The 20592-nt window shown below is 38.6% G+C and overlaps 1 protein-coding gene across 15 annotated transcripts in view; it reads left to right on the top strand.

Moving 5' to 3' along the window:
• The window catches only part of MTDH (metadherin), a 72730-nt gene that overhangs the window by 41903 nt on the left and 10235 nt on the right, over positions 1–20592 (top strand). For 5 of the 15 annotated variants that reach the window (XM_051843933.2, XM_051843935.2, XM_051843934.2 and 2 more), the window contains 4 exons: positions 2940–3029; positions 5278–5376; positions 11444–11568; positions 18074–18181. In XM_051843933.2, the coding sequence (XP_051699893.1) occupies positions 2940–3029; positions 5278–5376; positions 11444–11568; positions 18074–18181 (422 nt within the window). The remainder of the gene's footprint in view (positions 1–2939; positions 3030–5277; positions 5377–11443; positions 11569–18073; positions 18182–20592) is intronic. The other 10 variants (XM_017341596.3, XM_070075341.1, XM_051843936.2 and 7 more) reach the window with 3 other exon arrangements.

A 20592-nucleotide genomic window follows, 5' to 3' on the forward strand; every position in this document is an offset into this window, starting at 1 on the left:
TACAATCTACAAAATGCCTATTTGTAATTAAATTTTCGCCTGGATTTTAATGGTAAAGACTCAAAAGTTGAGAAGCTTATTTCTGTTGTGAACCGTCAAGTTAAAAGCATCTTAATCTTTAAGTGTGTATTATAGAAAAGAAATCTGTGATAAGTATCAGAAAACTGAAAAAAGAAGAGGAAAAACCCCTTGATCTTACACCAACACCCAGTGATAATCACTTTAGTTTTTGTATTTTCTTTATGATCTCCTCTCCTTTCCCCCATGTACAGGTTTGGTTTTTTTGTTATTTGCATAACCCAAAGAAGATTTGCATTTTTATGCCCCTCACACAAACACTTAAGACACATTGTAACATAAGCATTTTTCTTACTCTTTTTATTTAATGGCTATATGAGTATTGTATAAGCATAGCATAATTTACGTAACCAGTCCCATATAATTGGATATATAATTTTTATAAAGATTTATTTATTTATTTGATAGGCAGAGTTACAGAAAAAGAGGTGGAGACAGAGAGGGAGATCTTCCATCCACTGGTTCATTCCCTAAATCTGCCACAGCCTGGGCTGAGCCAAGAGCCAGGAGCTTCATCTGGATCTCCCATGTGCGTGCAGGGGCACAAGCACTTGAGCCATCCTCTGCTGCTTTCTCAGGCACATTAGCAGGGAGCAGATCAGAAGTGGAGCAGCCAGGGCTCGAACTGGCTCCCATATTGGATGCCAGCACTGCAGACGCTTAACCCTCTGCACCACACGGCACCCACCCTGGATAAATCATTTTTTTAAACCATTGTAAATAAGGTTGTGTTAAATATGTTTGGTTTTGGGTTATTTCTTTAGGATAGATCCTTGGGATTGTAATACTGGGGTAAAGGGACTATGAATGTTTTTATTGCTCTGCTCTTTACTGTCAAAGTGTTTTCTACGAGAATTGTTCTGACTTAGGCTCTCAACATTAGTATAAGGGCCCATTTATCATAAGCTTACCAAAGAGGAGGTTTCTTACTTTTTTAAAAAATCTTTTGCAGTTAGTTAAACAAAAACACATACATTATTTTGTATTTTGGTTAACTTTTTAAAAGCACTAACGAGTTGGATATTTTTCTACAACTTTCTTGATTTTTTTTTTTTTTTTTTTTTTTTTTTTTTTTTTTTTGAGTTAGATCTTCAATCCACTGGTTCACTCCCCTGATGGCTGCAACAGCTGGCGCTGGGCCAGGCCAAAGCCAGGAACTTCTTCCTGGTCTCCATGTGGGTGGTAGGGCTCAAGCAGTTGGGCCATCTTCATCTTCCACTGCTTTTCCCAGCCCCTTGGCCGGGGGCTGGATTGGAAGTGGAGCAGGTGGGACTCTAGCCAGGGCCTGTGTGGGATGCCAGCATTGTACATCGTAGGCGGTGGCTTTACCTGCTGTACCACAACAGCCCCTATTTGTTTTATGAATTGTGTATTCATGTTCTTTGCCATTTATCTAATGGCCTTTTATTGTCTTGGTTTTTTTTATATAATCAAATTGTGCATTAAACATAACAGTTTTTTCTATTGTACCTTTTGCAGATATTTTTGTTTAATTTGGGGGAGCAATGGGCGATAGAAATTGTAGTGTTTTTAAATAGAAAAAATATCTTCCTTTGCTATTAGCTTCTTCTTCTTTTTTTTTTTTTTTTTTTAGAAAAAAGCTAACACCCTCATGACGCAAACTCCAGTTTATTAATATTGTTCTTAAGTTTGCTTTCGCCTCCTCATTTCATAATCAATTTTTATGTAGAAATATCAAAACTTTTTTGGAAAGACACTCCCTAAATTCTTGTCCTCATTTTCAGCAGAGAAGAAAACACACATTTCTATGCAGTGAAACATTCTGTCATATTTAATTAAGTAAATAGTGCAGTTTTATGGAGTAACGTTAAGAACTATAATCTTTTGCAGTATCTGCAATTTACTTATGAAAGCTCTGTAGCATTTCATGATTAGGACATAGATTATATGGTACTTGTTTATAATTGCTACAGATAAAATTAAGCTGCAAATTAGAGTTCCTGCCTATGTGGATTAGGAACTTTGTTGAAATTGAAAGAGAATATATTAAGTATATGTTAAATTAAGCTTGTAATGAATCATTCAGAAGGGACAGGTGTGACTGGTTTCATGGAGTTGCATTTTCCTTAAAATACAGCTGTGTATCACTTAGTATTGCAGAAAATTGAGATACATGTCATTAGGTGATTTTATCATGGTGTGAGCATCATAGAGTATACTTACACCAACTAACATGACTACAATGTCACTGGTGATAGAATCTTATGGGAACACAGGTGTATATGTAGTCTGCCATTGACCAAATGTCATTCAGCGCACAGCTGTATTCATATATAAGAAAGAAATTTCTTGAAAATATTGAGAAAAGATGAGAAATATTAAGAAAAGATTGAGAAAAGAAAACAGAAAAGATGAATATGAACTAGTTCATACAGATCTACTAGTTATAAATCCCTGTTTTTGTATTTTTGCTGTCTTCTATGGACATTAAGCTAGTTACTTGTATGTACCTCATATTTAAGTCGTGAGGATTGATTATGAAGAATGTCTAGTACCAAGTTCAATGCCTGGCCCAAAATGATTATATCTAGTACTTTGGTGAAATGAAAATAGTATAGATTTTAGAAAATGAATTGAGTTCCAATCATGGCTCAGCTGTTTTCTAGCTTTGAGCAAGTCACTTATGTGCTGAAAGTGCCTAGCAGAGTTGCTGTAAGGATTAGAAGTGGTTGGTGTAAGAGGCTCAATAATAATAGACATTGAATAAGTAGTAGCTTTTGGTATTATGGTTCTAATTTCTAAATTTTTCTTTAAATTTGTTATCGTAGTTTAACTCTGTACATATCTTTCAAGTTTCATTGCAAGTTGAAGGTTCCAAGTGACGTTCTTTATTTTAACAGCTGCTTGGTCTAGTGTGGATAGGGGAATGAATACCTCTGAACAGAATTCTGCTTCTTTTGCATCTCTCACACTTAACTCTGCTGTTTCTGGTATGTGAAAACAGTCTTTCATTTAGTTAACAAAAAAATTTATGTTTAAATTAATTTTAGCACTTGTTATTTGAAAAACAGAATCAGAATCAAATACTGCTATCAATATAAATAAAAGAGTAACAGAGGCCTTTTACAAAAAGAAAGAAGACCTAAATGCTTGTAGAAGAGTGAGGAATGCATTGGCACACAATAACTCATGGGCAGCCTTTCTTACAGAGTTGTACTCTTCTATTCCTCATATGCTCCAGGCATACTTACTAGTTGAAATCTGGCATTTTATTTCTATTCACCCTTATTCACCTTAAGTTTTATAGCTAAACCTTTCAGGTTTTTTGAACCTGTATATAATAACTCCACCTTGTCTTGATTTAGAAAACACACTGTTACCTATAAACTACTGTCAGTTCACCATTACATAAATGGATATGCCTTTTAGTAAACGTATAGAAGCCATAAGGGTACTCCAGAAAGTTCATGGAAAAATAGAACTGATTCATAAGCTTGTGATTTGGTGAAAAAAAAAAATTTAAACTGACTTCCCGTGACTGTATTGAAGACCCCTGGTATATGTATTTAACAAATATTACATAAATATGGGAGACATTGTTAGCTTACAGTGCTCCACACTGGAATTCATGGACCCAGTTAACTACTTCTGTATTTCAACCATGTCTGGAATCACTAGCCTGGACTAGAAGTCAGTAAGCTTTCTTTAAAGAGCCAGATGGTAAATATTTTCAGCCACGTGGGACATACTGTCTGTTGTAGCTACACAACTCTCATTGTACAAGGAAAGCAGCTAAGTATGATACATAAACAAATAATTGGGGCTGGTTCTGAAATACTACTCTTTTTAATTTTTTTCCAACCATTTAAAAGTGTAAAAACTGTTGTTGGCTCATGAGCCATACAGAAATGAAATGGTTGGATTTGGCCTGCAGATCATAGTTTGCCAAAGCCTGATCTCATAGACTGTGTCTCAGTTCCAAAGATCCAGATTAATTGCTTTCCTCACTTGTGACTTTGTGCAACACAGATGCTATTCTCTTCATGTAGTTAAAGAAAGCAACAGGGGCTACGAAAGAATAGTAAAAAGCAGCATTATATACTAGTGCTCCTCAGGAGCTAAAATGCTAATTATTATAAGTTTTATAGGGTTCTGTTTAAAATCTACATGAAAAATGTATAACTATTTTGGGTATATATAAGGCAGAGTTATAATAGTGGAATGCTAGTGTGATCATTAATAATAACCAAGTAGAAAAATATGAATTAATGAGGATTCTAATGAGAAGAAATGGTAGATGGAAGTCTTTTATACTAATCAGATATCATTTCCTTATAACCAATTCAGTGACTGTGAATTCAAAGTGATTATCAGAGTCACTTAAGGACTCTGATAGACACAGAGATTCTAATTTAGAATGCTTGGGCTATAAGTGGAATGGAGAACCAATGCTCTACATTTCCATTCTGAAATGAATGTACGGTGATAGAGTAAGGGTTTTAGAGGTGGTGCCCATGAATTTGTATGGCCCTGAAAGAATATTTGCAAATTTTTTGTTAATTTCTAGATAGTTGGCCATCACATCTTTATCAGATTCATAAAGGACTTGTGTAATCCCTAATCTTTCCCCAAATACTCCCCCTCCTCAAAAAATAAGTAAATAAACAAAACTTGAAAGGCAGCATTCTATTTTCTTTAAATGCACCTGCACTTAACTTGTCTCTAAACCTCCAGCAGCGCTTGTCTCTGGCTTCTCTCTGCCCACCTTTCTAGATAATCACCTAATTTATGTTGCTTTCCTTAGCCAGAAGGAAATATCTAGCTAACTCAGATATTTTCTAGTTATAGGCATACCCTGAAACATCCAGGACTAGAATGATGAGTGATAGAGATTTCTTTTGTGTTCTATAATTTTTCATTAAACAAAAAAAGAAAACTGACTTCTTAAAACTTATAGATAAGTAGTTTGAAGTGTATATTATAAAAGACAAAATCTAATGAACTGATACTAGGGAAAATATATTTCTGATTAATAAGATCAAATGATTATTATACTTAATCTAAAATTACCCTCAATTCTACTTTTTCTTTTAATTTACTCTTTTTCTAATGTCTGAATTTTTTCTTTCAGGAGAAATTTAAAAAGTAAAGTCTCCATGTGGAAAGTATAAAAATTTGTTATAAACCATCATTAGGAAATTCCTTTTTTAATTTTATTGCATTCATTTTTCATTTAAGGGTCTACAGCTGAGCCAGTTTCTCAGTCTACCACTTCTGATTATCAGTGGGATGTTAGCCGTAATCAACCCTATATCGATGATGAATGGTCTGGGTTAAGTATGTCCTTTTAAAAATTATCAATTTTTTTTTTCTGAATTTTCTTTCTAGCACCTGAATTCATGCTTTGTTTTAATTTTACTCCTAACTTCTCACTTTTAAAGGTCATAGTGTAATATAATTTAATACTAAATGTACTAGAAACATAATTATCGAATAGCTACAGAACTCAAAATAAGCTTTCATGATGATTGAGGCAACATTTCAACATTTCTTCTAATTGCTCTGTAGTATTTTTAGTTAAAAAAGTTTTTGTTTTAAATGAATGTTCTGCTTCTCATGATTTAACAGACTGAATAGAACATATAGGAAAAACTGAATTTGTGGTATGTGCACATTTTTGTGCTGATAGAAAACCACTTTATTAACCCAGTTTCAAGTAAAAACATAGGAAAAGTAAAGGCAAGAGTCTTTTTTTTTAATGGAGGAAGGAAAAAGAATGTTTTTTATGTTCATAAAGGTCATACTATCTTTATTTAAATAGATATCTATGTGTCTATCTATGTGGATCTTTTCCCCAAATCTCAAAATTAACTCTTCTGAATTTTTATATATACTTTTCTACTATTTCTTTTATTACCCTGTGGGATTCTCCACCACTGTGGTCTTTTCACACACGAAAAAAAAATAATATATTTTATTTCTGTTTCTAAGAGCAGGGACTATCATTTGCTCTTTATGAATAGGTATTCAGTAGTGTTAATGATAATAAAAGAAAATAGTAGGCTGTGTGTGCCAGACACTGGTGTAAAGTCATTTGCAAATTATTAACTCATTTAATGCTTATAACAATTTGTGGTAGGTATTTCTTTGCATACTTTTCCCATAAAGAAACTGACGCAAAGAAAGGTTACCTAACATTCCCCAGGCCACACAGCTAGAAATGAAGAAGGTGGATTCAAACCTTGCTGTCTGGTTCAGGCTTCATGCTTTTAACCCTTACCTGGTACAGCTTTGGTGATGATAGCAATCATGAGGTAAGCATGTGACACTGTAGTTGAAGCACAGTTCTTGCAGAGTGAGGGAGAAAAGTCTGGAAAGGTCGATTGGGACAGGGGTGGGTGGGGGAGAGGAGGGCATATTATGAAATGCCTTCCATTGCTGGCCAAAGACTAGGGAAGTTTGAAACATAGATCTGTTTCTGTCCTGTCTCTAAAGGGTAGCACTGCATGTGTCTTGGACTTTGTCACTGATCTTGGAATCTGCATTGATGGAGGTGTAAAATGGAGTGGATAATCTGTCACATGTAATGCCGTAGGTGTTTGTGAGGTTTTAATGTGGTGGTGTATGAACAGGAAATTCTTTGTAAATGACAACATAGCTTAAAATCTAAGGTATTACAAAGATATGAAAGCAACATTTTTCTAAGAACATAGCCTATGCTGTGAAAGAATAATCAACTCTGTGAAAAAATAGAATTGAGGAGTCATTTAGGAATAAGAGGAGTGATTATAGGAGAATAGCTAACAATAAGGTATCCTGGGCTGCCTTGAGTTGAAGCTGAGAGAAACAGCAAACAAGGTTGCAGCTTTCCCTTCTTGGACCGATAGCTGTACTTTTATCTTACACATATTGGAATTCTTTGAATATGAAAAACCTGATAAAAGATTTTTAAAAATAAAAGATTTTCCACAGTATTCTGGCCCTAAAGCATTATGGATAGGAACACTATCTTTCTCAACTTTGTTTTGCTGTATTAGCATTCCTTTAAGACTAAAGTTTCTCTTTAACCTCATTTTCTCTGCATATTTTATGTTTTATATTACTATTTTTAATGGGTACTTTTTGGTGGTCAGTGAATTTAATTATTATTTTGAATTTGTAGAATACATGATTTAGTGTTTGGGATTAAGCCACAAAGTTTAGCTTTACATTTACATTGAGATGAGTAACATATTAATGTACCTGTGGCTTGAAGTGATGGCCGTAAAGGAGCAACTTCATTATAACCTCTATGAAGAATCAAATTTTTCTTGGCATGCAGGAGTGAGTTAATTGGCTATTTCCTAGTGAAATGGTTAAGAGAGGGTGGGCTACATGGATTTCAATCTTAGCATCCTGGCCTTTGCCATTATGCAAGTTACATGACTATTCTATGCCTCTGTTTTTTTGTCCATAAAAATAATGATTCCTTTCCATAGAGTTTTTGAGAGGATTGAATGAGTTAATATTTACAAAGCACGTAGAACACTACTTTATACATAGTAAATATTTACTCAGTGTTGCTGTTGCTGTTGTTGACAGTGTTCTTTGAGTAGCAAAATTAATAATCTTCTCAGTAGGGTTAATTAATGTTGTCTGTTTAAACACTGGAGAATGTTTTTCTAACATTATTTTGTTTTATTAAAACTAATGTTGCTTTAAGTTTTAACAGAAGTAGATGAACACCAAATATAGACTAGCGATGATATGCTTAAACCTCAAACATTATTCTACTTACCTTTTTGGAAAAAAAAAAATGGCTTTTTGAGAAGGCATTTGATATACTCATAGAAGAATTTTTTTTTTTTCAAAGATTGATCTATTTATTTCAGAGGCAGAGTTACATAGAGAGGGAGAGACAGAGAGAAAGATCTTCCATCTGCTGGTTGACTCCCCACATGTCCACAATGGCCAGAGCCAGGACCATCCAAAGCCAGGAGCCAGAAGCTTCTGTGTCTCCCACGTGGCTGCAGGGCCCCAGGCACTTGGGCCATTTCCACTGTTTTCCCAGGCCATTAGCAGGGAGCTGGATCAGAAGTGGAGCAGCTGGGACTCGAACCGGTGCCCAAGGTGGAGGCTTAACCTACTACACCATATCACCAGCTCCCATAGAAGAATTTTGATATGAGAAATAACTATTTAAATATGGAAAAGACTAGGTACTGTGTATCATTTTCAAGGAAACTGTGGTTAAGAATGTTTATTAGCACAATAGACCCATGAATCTTAAGAGTTATTCATTGAACAATCTCCTGGTGAAGATTTGCAAGTTTAGGTTGATTGATCTGTTTTAAAGTTGTTTTATTTGTTCCAGTTAATTAAAAGAAAAAACAATCTAAATCAATAAACATAGAAAAATCACCATGAGACTTCTATAAAGTCACTAGAGATTTATGCTTCTGTTAGTGTTCTAACAGGTACTAAGCCATAGGTCATATTTGTTCCCCAAACTTTAAGGCCACTTAAGCCCTTTAAAAAAAAAAAAAAAAAAAAAACTTTCATTTATTTGAGAGACAGAGCCCCCATTCACTAGTTTGCTCCACGAATATCCACAGTGACTGAGGTAGGACCAATCTGAAGCTGCAAGTCAAGAACCCAACCCAGGTCTGCCACTTGAGCTATCACTGCTGCCTCCCAGGGTCCACATTAGCAGGAAGCTGGAGTCAGAAGTCAGAGCTGGATCTTGACACAAGTACTCTGATGAGGGAAGTGAGCATTGCAACGAGCATCTCAACCACTAGGCTAAATGCGCAACCCTCTGAGCCTTTTAAAAAATAATACTGCTAAGTGGTTTACTAGATTTTTTTTTCCCTACAACTCCATTAATGAATATGAACACGTTTGTATATTGCCCATTGAATTGCCTAAATTTATTTGTAGTTTGTTTTCTGTCAAGAGATCCTAGAAATCTGGCTTAATAGACAGCAGTTGTCCAAATCGGAGTTTCTTATTTGTGTGGTTTAAGCAAAGCCAATGACAGCTTTAGCATCTGAATCCCCTAACAGTGTTGTGTCAATGAATGCTTGGTGTAAGGTGAGCAGTTGGTCATCCCCTTGTACTTGTAGAAATCATTCTACATTTGAAACATACAAATTGTATGTTACTGAAAGATTTATCAGGATTGTAAAAAGTAAATTCTTAATTAATATGCCTTATAGCTTAGAAATGGCTTTAACATCATCACAGATGATAGATACCTCTTATTGAACACTTTTTGCATTGCTATGAACTGCTTTACATATATCTCATATAAACCTCAGCAATTCAAGAAGTTGGTATATAGTTCATTGAGATTAAGCAACTTGACCAAAATTGCACTATTACTAAAGTAGTGGAACAATATTCACATTACTTCTGTTTGACTCTAATGCCCATGCTTTTAACTTCTGTTAATACTGTGTAATACTGACTCGGGATACCTACTCCTGGTCGTGAATTTAGAGAAATTAAAAAGGAGCTCATTTTTTGGTAACACATTTCACATGTATAGTCACTTGTTCTATGTTTTTCCCTTTACTAGACTGTAGATTCTTGGCTTAATCTTCATCCTCCTATCATCTATTGATTGAGCTTTTCTGTTTCCACAGCCCCTTCTGTCTTTCGTCTTTAGCCACGCCCTACAGGGATATAAAACCTTATTTCTGCCAAGGGCCTTTTGGATATTTATAGCATCATTCACAGGCCATACAAAATTATCAACTTAAAAATTGCTGAAGATTTATTGAATTTCGAGTCCCACCTACAAGTATCTTGGCAGGGCCAGAATAGATGATTTCATGGGCTTTGTACAGCCCAATGGGGACCAACATTGTGGTGCAGCCAAGTAAGCTGGTATCCCATTTAAGTGCCAGGTCAAGCCCAGGCTGTTCCAGTTCTGATCCAGCTCCCTGCTAATGTGTCTGAGAAAGTAGATGTTTCAGGCTTCTCTCTAGACCCAGTTCTAGCCATTGTATCATCTGGGGAGTGAATCAGTGCAGGGAAGATTCTCTGTGTCTCTCTCTGTAACTCTGCCTTTCAGATAAATAAATACTTTTATCTGTGTGTATGTGTGTTCTAGTACATAGTGTTTAATAACAAACAAAATTCCTGTAATTCCACTATTAAACATATATTGATTATTTTCTTCATGATACAGGATTATATCATGCAATTTTGTGTATTTTCCCACGTCATTATATATTATTCCAAAACATGAATGTTGAAGTCTTTATGAGGCTATATCATAATACTGCCCCTTTTAACAAAAATAATAGAGTTCACATGGAAAATGAATAACTAAAAAAAAAAGTAATGCAAACAGATTTACCAGGCATGGGGAACCTTTTTTCTACCAAGGGCCATTTGGATATTTATAACATTATTTGCAGGCCATACAAAATGATCAGCTGAAAAATTAGCCTGTTTTTAGGGTTATTGAATTTCAAATCCCTTTGTCTTGACAGAGCAGACGAAATGATTTCACAGCCCTTACATGGCCTGGGGCTAGACGTTCCCCACCCCTGTTCTAGATACCAACATGTATTACAGAGTTAAATTATGTGTAGCACTATCCCAGGAATTGATCAGTGGAATAGAAATTTCAGAAACAGACTGAAGCGCCTATGAAATAATTTTAATATTAGACAATAGTAGCATTAGGTATTAATGGGAAATGGTTGGAATTTTCAGCCAAGCAATGTTAGAACAGCATGTTTACCATTTGAAAATAAAGCCCAGGCTCTGTCATCTTTTATAAAAAACAAAAGTACCTCCTAGAGGAAATCTAGAATAAAATGTATTTTAAAGATTAGTATGACTGATGCTCTGAAAGTGATTCAAATACTTTGGGATGTTCAGATAAAAAGAGCCTGAAATAATCTGTACAGGTTACATATTAAAAGAAAAGAAGAAGTTGTTTTTCTGTCACGACCTGGTGAATTTGAAGAACCTAATCTTGAAAAGCTTATAGATGGGAGGAGATGTGAAATGACAGGGGAGTATAATATTGGTGATTATGAGTTCCATAACCTATAAAATAAATCAGTTACAACAATGTGATGATCAGGGCAAAGTAGCAGATGGACAGGGAAAGGAATGCAAATTCAGGAAACTGATAAAGAACAGGGAGAGTGAAATTAAATGGTTCATTAATAAATTTACTGGAGTATATTAATTCCATACAACCAAACATATAGCCCAGGAGAATTTGGAGAAAGGTTGTTACCATCATATTTTTGGCTCTTTTTTTTTTTTTAGCGCTATAATGTTTGGGAGAAAGAACAAAAGTTTAAAATCACAGCTTAGTTTAATATAAGGAATTTTTAGTTTTTACATTTTAGATTATGGCAGAAATGATAGATACCTAATCAGCACTGTTAAATTTTAGATGGTCTGTCTTCTGCTGATCCCAGCTCTGATTGGAATGCACCAGCAGAAGAATGGGGGAACTGGGTAGATGAAGAAAGAGCTTCACTTCTGAAGTCTCAAGAATCAATTCCTGATGATCAAAAGGTGAGTGAGTGGAAGGGCTTGGTAGTTGTTTATTTGTTAATGAAAGAGACTAAGGGAGGAGAGTTCTGGATCACAGAAGCTGAGGCCGATGAGCTTGTCAAGAAGGAGACAGTGATCAACAGCATCAGGACCTGCAGAGCAAAACTAGTAACATTAGGCTTGAAAAATAGCACTGGATTTGCTTTCTGGTATGTTAGAACAGTTAGAAGCCGTATTGCAGTGAGCTGAGTGAATAAGGAATAAAAAATAACCATAGGGGCCAGTGCTATGCCTGCATCCCCTGTGGGCACCAGTTCCAGTTCCAGCTACTCCACTTCCAATCCAGCCCCCTGCCAGTGTGCTTGGGAAGCAGGGAAAGATGGCCCAAGTGCACCAGGAGGCTCCTGGTTCCTGGCTTCAGATTGGCCCAGCTCCAGCCATTGTGGCCATTTGGGGAGTGAACCAATGGATGGAAGATTTTCTCTCTACTTCCCTCTCCCTCTCTCTCTAACTGCCTTTTAAAAAAAAAAAAAAAAAAAAAAAAAGTAGGGGCCGGCCCTGTGGCGTAGCAGGTAAAGTCACTACCCGCAGTGCCAACATCCCATATGGGTGCCAGTTCAAGTCCCAGCTGCTCCACTTCAATCCAGTTCTCTGCTATGGCCTGGGAATGCAGTACAAGATGTCTCAAGTCCTTGTGCCCCAGCACCGATGTGGGAGACCCAGAAGAAACTCCTGGCTCCTGGCTTCTGATCAGCGCAGCTCTGGCCATTGTGGCCATCTGGGGGGTGAACCATCAGATGGAAGACCTCTCTCTCTCTCTGCCTTTCAAATAAATCTTTAAAAAAAAAAAAAAAAACATAAAAAAAAGTAGTCATAGCAAGTAAGTCTAGATGGAATGGAGAAGTAGCAGATGACAGCATGTGCTATCAGGAAGGGTTTTGTTGAGGGGGGTTGTTTGTGATGTTATGATAAGAGAGATTTTAGTGCAGATACAGCAGACTTTGAAAAAGCCACACAGTCTGATGCAGCTGCTTAACTGTGCTACATGCAGCCATTGGTGATACAGAAATGAACTTTATTTCTAAAAATTGACATTAGCCAGAATTAGTAATTTGTCAGCATCTGCTTTAGTATATCTGTAGAGAAAGGAAAGAATCCAAAGGAAAATGTTGATTATAAATGAGAGAAGATTGACTAAGAGAGTGATGTTCTTGAAGAGACAGTCAGTATTGGGGGTAAGGAAGCCAAAGGCACAAGTAGAAGTTGAACCTTCAGTAGCATAGAATACCTCTCAGCTTTGGAGACCAGGGAAAGGGAGAGGTACAAGGAGAACAGATAAATAAATATAGAGAGAGACAGTTGACAGGGCATGTGAAAATTGAAAAGGGAAAAAGGTTTTAGATTGGGCCTATGCAAATTTCCTAGTACAGCCCCTTAGCACACAACTATCATTCAAATAGCTGTTGAACATTTAGTAAATATACAACCAAAAGTCTTTATTTCTCCACTGGAACTTCGCTTCTCCAATGGGCCGGATCACCAAAATCAAACTGAACCAGTGAATGTAGTAAAGATTTTATGAGGCCTATGTTGTGTTACAGTGGCTTAAGCCACTGGCTGTATCACAGTGCCAGTTCCAAACCCAACTTGTCTGCTGCCAGTCGAACTTTCTGCTAACACACCTGGGAAGGCAGCAGAGGATGGCCCAAATACTTGGGCTCTTGACACCCATATGGTAGATCTGGGTGAAGCTCCTGGCTTCAGCCTGGCCCACCCTTTGCCATTGTTGGGGAGTGAACCCGTGGTTGGAGAGCTCTTTAACTCTTTCAAATAAATAGATAAATCTTTTCAAAGAAGAAAAGTCTTTATCACACATCATAGCAATTATTTTTCTAAATATATTCAGAAATCAGGATGCCATCTAAATACCCATCAGTTGGGGAATGGAAAAATAAATTTTTTACAAAACCAAAAATAAAGTTGTCAAAGTATTAATTCTTATATGAGTTAAAAGGTTGATACAAGGTTGTTTTCCGCCTTCTTGCCATTAACAAAAATACTATTTTGCTGTGGAGAACTACATTTCTTGTTTGGTTGGATTCTAATAGACTCAGAAGAAAACCAAAGAAAGTCCTTGTGACCTGAGTATCCTTAATAGGATGCATATATTCATGTGGGGGTTTCATCTGTGAATACTTCTCTCCACCAATGCCAGCCAACTAAAATTGCTTAGCCAAGTTAGGGCCAGGTTTTGTTTTTTGTTTTTGTTTTCTTTTTTTAAGAGACAGAGACATAGCTCCTATCTGCTGGTTCATTCCATAAATGTCCATGATGATCCTCCAGACCAAAGCAGGAAGCTACGAATTCTTTTCAGGTCGGATGGCAGGAACTCAATCACATGGACCATCACCACTGCCAGGAGCCAGAGCCAAGAATCAAACCTGCATGCTCCAGTGTGGGACATGAGTATCTTAGAACTGTTAGGCCAAACCCCTGCCTGTTGTGCCCACTTTTGTTGGTTTTTTTTTTTTTTTTTCCCATCTGCTATCAACTTCTGTAAAGCTATTTGATTGTTCATGAGATCATCGAAATCTCAACATAATTGCTATTGATGCTAGCAGAGAAATAGCAATTAACCATGACATCTCTTCCAGTAAGGTAATCTAGGAATCTAAGTTGTCACCTCTGAGAGTAAAGAAATAGCACTTTTCCATAGAAAGTTAAACTATAGAGGCTGACACTGTGGCACAGCAGATTAAGCCACCATCTGCAGCGCTGACATCCCATATGGGCACCAGTTCGAGTCCTGGCTACTCCACTTCCAGTCCAGCTCCCTGCTAATGTGCCTGAGAAATCAATGGTGGATAGCTCGAGTGCTTGAATCTGCACCCATGTGGGAGACCTGGATGGGGCACCTGGCTTCTGATCAACCCACCTCTAGCTATTATAGCCATTTGGAAGCTAAACCAGCAGGTGGAAGTTCTCTCTGTCTCTCCTTCCCTCTCTTTCTCTGTCTGTCTCTCTCTCTCTCTCTCTCTCTCTCTCTAGCTCTGCCTTTCAAATAAATAAATCTTAAAATAGTTCAACTACCGGGCCGGCACTGTGGCTCACTTGGTTAATCCTCCACCTGCGGCGCCAGCATCCCATGTGGGCGCCGGGTTCTATTCCCGGTTGCTCCTCTTCCAGTCCAGCTCTCTGCTGTGGCCCGGGAGGGCAGTGGAGGATGGCTGCGCCCGCATGGGAGACCAGGAAGAAGCACCCGGCTCTTGGCTTTGGATCGGCGCCGCGCCGGCCATAGCGGCCATTTGGGGAGTAAACCAGTGGAAGGAAGACCTTTCTCTCTGTCTCTCTCTCTCTCACTGTCTATAACTCTACCTGTCAAATAAATTTAAAAAAAAAATAGTTCAACTACCTAGTATATGTGAAAAGGAATCATTGTGAGCACTTATTATATTAATAGTCCTAATTTGACATATTTTTGGCATGCAGGTTACTTTCAGTAACGTTCCTTCTCAAATTCTTTTTTTTTTTTTTTTTTTTTACTTGAAAGATTTACAGAGAGGCAGAGTCAGAGAGAGAGAGTTCTTCCATCCGCTGATTCATTCCTCAAATAGCTGCAACAGCCAGAGCTGGGCCAATCAGGAGCCAGGAGCTTCTTCCAGGTCTCCCATATGGGTGCAGGGACCCAGGGACTTGGGCCATCTTCCACTTCTTTCCCAGGCCATAGCAGAGAGCTGGATCAGAAGTGGAGTAGCTGGGACTTGAACCAGTGTCCACATGGAATACTGGCATCACAGATAGCAGCTTATCCCACTGTGCTACAATGCCAGCCCCCCACATTCAATTTTAACTAAGCCGTTTATTTTGAAATAATTATAGATTTATACGCAGTTGTAAGAAGTAATGCAGAGCAATCTCCTCTACTGTTTACCCAGTTCCAGCAATGGTAACATATTGAAAAACCATAGTACAAAATCACAATTCAGATGTTAGCACCAATGCAGTCGAGATGCAGGATGCAGGGGCCAGCATTGTGGCACAGTGGGTTAAGCTGCTGCCTGGGACACCAGCATCCTATATGAGTGGGGTTCGAGTCCCAGCTGCCCCAGTTCTGATTTACCTCCCTGCTAAAGTCTCGTGGAAGGTGGTCCTGGTCCAACTGCTTGGACCCCTCTGCAACCCACATGGGAGACCTTTATGGAGTTCCTTACTACTGGCTTCAGCCTTGTCCAGGCCCAGCTGTTAACAACCATTTGGGTAGTAAACTAATAGATAGATTCATTTTCTCTTTCTCTCTGTCCCTCTCCACTACCCCTCACTTCTGTATATAACTCTGCCTTTCAAATAAAAAAAGATACAGAATGTTTCCATCACAATAATGTCTCATAGTACCCCTTGTCTTAAAGTTTTTTTCTTAAAGATTTATTTTATTTATTTGACAGAATTACAGAGAGAAAGAATGAGAAAGAGGTCTTCCCTCTGCTGGTTCACTCCCCAAATGGCTGCAACAGCCAGAGCTGAGCCAAGCCAAAGCCAGGAGCTTCTTCCAGGTCTCCCACATGGGTACAGGGGCCCAGGGACCTGGGCCATCTTCTACTGCTTTTCCAGGCCATTGGCTCCTGGCTCCTGGCTTCAGATCAGCACAGTTCCAGCTGCTGCAGCCATCTGGGGAGTACACTAGTGGATAGAAGACCTCTCTCTCTGTAACTCTGCCTTTCAGAAAATAAATCTTTAAAAAAAAAAAAAAAAAAAAAGTTGAGCAACCAGTACTCAAACTAGCCTTCAGATAAAGGATGTTGGCATCACAAACAGTGTCAGTCCAATACACCATAGCACCAGCCCCCCAGCCCCTCATGTTACCTTCCAGGGCTGCACGTTCTTCCCTCTGATCTTCATCCCTTCCAGAGTCCCAGCAGCCAGGATTCTATTCCCTACCTCTTAATTTTTCCATATCAGAACTGTTATATTAATAGAATTGTATGATATAACCTTTTGGTATCGTGGTTTTTTGTTGTTGCTTTTTGTTTGTTTGTTTTGATCACAGGAGAATTCTCTGGAGATCCAATCTGTTGTGTATATCCCTAATGTGAACCTTTTGAGTGATAGATAACTCCATTGCCTGGGTATACCTCAGTTTGCATGTTCTTAATTCTATTGAAAGACATTTAGGTTGTTTCCAGTTTTTTGCTATTATAAAATAAGGCTTCTAAACACATTGAAAACAAATACCCAGGAGTGAATCACTGAATAGTGTGGCAATTGTATATTTAAAATTTCAAGAAACATGCAAGCTGTTTCATAAAGTGACTGTATTGCTTGATATTTGTGTGATCTGGTTCTTCTGCATCCTAACCAGTATGTGCAGTTGTCATTGTTTTTTTGTTTAACCCATTCTATCAGGTGTATAAGGGTAACACATTGCAGTTTTAACTTTCATTTACCTCATGGCTAGTGGTCTTGCACGTCTTCCCATATGTTTCTTTGCTGTCTGTATATATTCTTGGTGAAATGTCTCTTCATGTCTTATGTGTGTTTTCTAATTGTATTCTTTTGTACTGCTGATTTTGAGTGTTGTTTATGTAGTCTAGATAGTAGTTCTTTGTGGGAACTGTTACGATTTGCAGATATTTTCTTCCACCCTATAACTTGTCATTTCATTCTCTTAACAGGATCAAATTATATTTTAATGGTAGTAGCTCTGCATTGGAACTCCAAAATAAAACAGAATTAGTTATCCAGTGAATTTTTAGAATTGAGATTTGCATAGCTGTCTAATTGTCTTTGTTTTTAAAGATTGTATTTATTTATTTGAGAGGTAGAGTTACAGAAAGAGGGAGATACAGAAAGATCTTCCATCCACTGGTTCACTTCCCAGATAGCCACAACAGCTGGAGCTGAGCCGATCTGAAGGCAGGAGCCAGGAGCTTCTTCTGGGTCTCCCATGTGGGTCCAGGGGCCCAAGCGCTTGAGCCATCTTCTACTGCTTTCCCTGGCCATAGCGGAGAGCTGGATCAGAAGAGGAGCAACTGAGACTAGAACCAGCACCTATATGGGATTCTGGCACTGCAAGTGGAGGCTTTGAGAGAGACAAAGAAAGATCTTCCATCACTGGTTCACTCCCCAAATGGCTTTGATTGCTGGGGCTGGGCCAGGCCAAAACCAGGAGCCTGGAATTCCATCCAGGTATCTCATGTGGGTGGCCTTGGCCCAAATACTTAGGCCATCTTTTGTTGTGATCCCAGGTGCGTTAGCAGGGTGCTAGATCAGAAGTAGAGCAGCCAGGACTAGAACCAGAACTCCCATGGGATGCTGGCATTGTATAAGATGGCTTAACCCACTGTACCACAATGTTGGCTCCTTCATTGTTTTTTTTTAATATGTAAGTAAGTTTTGATCAGGTTTTATTACTTATTATTCTTATTTACATTTTAGGGGATAAAGACTGAATCTAATGTATAAAATTTTAATTCATAAATTCTGAATAATGGAAACAGCATGATTCACTTTAAATTTTTGCTTTACACAGATTTCAGATGATGATAAAGAAAAGGGAGAGGGAGCTCTTCCAAGCGGAAAATCTAAAAAGAAAAAAAAGAAAAAGAAGAAGCAAGGTGAAGATAACTCTCTTGCACAGGTAACATATAGAAACAGCAAACATTTGTTACTTACCTACTGCTGATATTGTGAAAAAATGATGTACTGTTGTTAGAGATGAGGGGCACAGATGAGAGAAATGAGAGAGATATAAGACATCAAAGTTGAAAACATTTGAAAAATTGCAATCTATTTTAAGCAGTATAGCATATTGTAATTAAAAGTTTATTGCTCTAAAACCTCATCAAAAGTATAGCTAAAATCCAAAAATAAATAAAATCCCAGATATTTCAAATGCATTCTTGATTATATAAATCGTACTTTGGAAATTTATATTCATTAAATAAAAGTTTAAAAAAAAATCTCAATTTCATAAGAAAAATTTTCTTTAATTTCATGTATGGATTTCTTTAGTTTGTGGATTCACTTCTGATTACGTCTAAGGAATCCTACGATCAATATTTGAATTCCATTTCTAGCATTCCTTCAGTCTCTTCATTTTCACATTCTAGTATTAAGTGTTGTATTCCTTTGGGGACGTCATGTTCCTTATTCTTGTTTCTTGAATTGCTGCATTTATTTTCAGGCATTTGTAGAGATACTTGTTGGTTTATTTTTTTTGCCTGTGATGGCCTAGTGGAGTGTCTGTTCATTCAGTGAATACCCTGAGATGTGTGCTGGGTGTGGCCAGGGAGCTCTGGTCAGTGCTCCAGGGTGAGGGGAGTGTCCAAGGTGACTCTCAAATTGGGCATGATAAATCTTTTTTTTTTTTTTTTTTTTTTTTTTAACAGAGGGGAGGTTTGTTCAGCTCTGTTGGCGTAGTCTCATGCTTACTGCCTCTCCTCCAAGGAGACCAATGCCTGAGTCCTAGCCCCAGTGGGTACAACATTCATCCACGCTACCACAAAAACCATGCAAAGGATCCGTGCAGTCCTCGGTGGCAGTGACCCTCCCCAGGGAATCAAGGAGCCCTGTGCCCTTACATGCAGCCACAGTGTTTTCACAGTCCTAGCACGCAAAGCTCCCACAGTCATGAGCACAGAGCTCCCTGTCAGTTCTCCCAGCCTGCCTCAGGCGTCTCCTCTCAGCTGGTTGCTGGGTACAGACACAAGCTGGCGCAGCTGTTATATATGTCCAAAATGGCGCCTGCCCACTCAGCTAGTTACAGGACACTGGTGCTGGGGGGTCAGGGGAAAGAGAAGCGTGCCTCCTTTATTTTTCCTTTATGTTGGCAAGTATACTAACCCCACAGGGCTCCAAGCCAGAGCTCATTCCAGGCTCTTCTGCAGCTTTGTTGCCAGTGGCTTGGGGTGCTGCAGTCTGGTCTCACCTCACTCCAAAGCTGGAGCTGAGGCTCTCGGCTGCTGGGGTCCTCAGTTGAGCGCGTCCACACCCTTCATGTAGATCCACAGTGTCCCTCTAATTTTCATGGAGTTTGCTCAGCCATTTTCTCCCAAACTCTTCCCTGACACTGCACTCTGTCCATGTTTTTTTTTTACTATCTTACCCTGGACTAGAACAGTAAGCTTCCTCCCTATTCTGCCATCTTGGTGCCTCTCGAAAAGAAACTTCTAAGATCATCTTAGCCGGTAGTTGAAAAGAAAAACGGGCCACCGCTCTGGCGTAGTGGATAAAGCTACCTCCTGTAGTGCCAGCATCCTATATGGCACCAGTTTGAGTCCCAGCTGCTCCACTTCTAATCTGGCTCTCTGCTGTATCCTGAGAAAGCAGTAGAAGATGGCCCAAGTCCTTGGGCACCTGCACCTGTGTGGGAGACCTGGAAAAAGCTCCTGGCTTCAGATCTGCGCAGCTCCAGCCATTGGGGCCATCTGGGGAATGAACCAGCAGGTGGAAGACTTTCTGTCTCTCTCTCTCTCTGCCTCTGCCTTTCAAAACTTTTATTTATATATTTATTTTATTTTTTTAAAGATTTATTTATTTATTTGAAAGTCAGAGTTACACAGAGAGAGGAGAGGCAGAGAGAGAGGTCTTCCATCTGACGGTTCACTCCCTAGATGGCCGCAACGGCCGGAGCTGCACTGATCCGAAGCCAGGATCCAGGAGCCTCCTCCCAGTCTCCCACGCGGGTACAGGTGCCCAAGGACTTGGACCATCTTCTACTGCTATCCCAGGCCATAGCAGAGAGCTAGACAGGAAGTGGAGCAGCCGGGTCTCGAACCGACGTCCATATGGGATGCCAGCGCTTCAGGCCAGGGCGTTAACCCACTGCACCACAGCCAGCGCCAGCCCCCAAATAAATCTTTAAAAAGAAGAAGAAAGAAAGAAAAGAACTACAGCCATTTAAATGTATGTGTTTGCTGAAGAATAGTTCATTTCACAGTGGTGTTTATTTTTCACATACATGCATATAATGTGCTTTAGAATTACTTTGTTGAAATTTTCTGGGGTCAGCTTTGTGGCACAGCAGGTTAAGCCACTGCCTGCAACACC

Source organism: Oryctolagus cuniculus, chromosome 6, assembly GCF_964237555.1.
Source record: "Oryctolagus cuniculus chromosome 6, mOryCun1.1, whole genome shotgun sequence".
In the NCBI taxonomy this organism is placed as follows: domain Eukaryota; kingdom Metazoa; phylum Chordata; class Mammalia; order Lagomorpha; family Leporidae; genus Oryctolagus; species Oryctolagus cuniculus.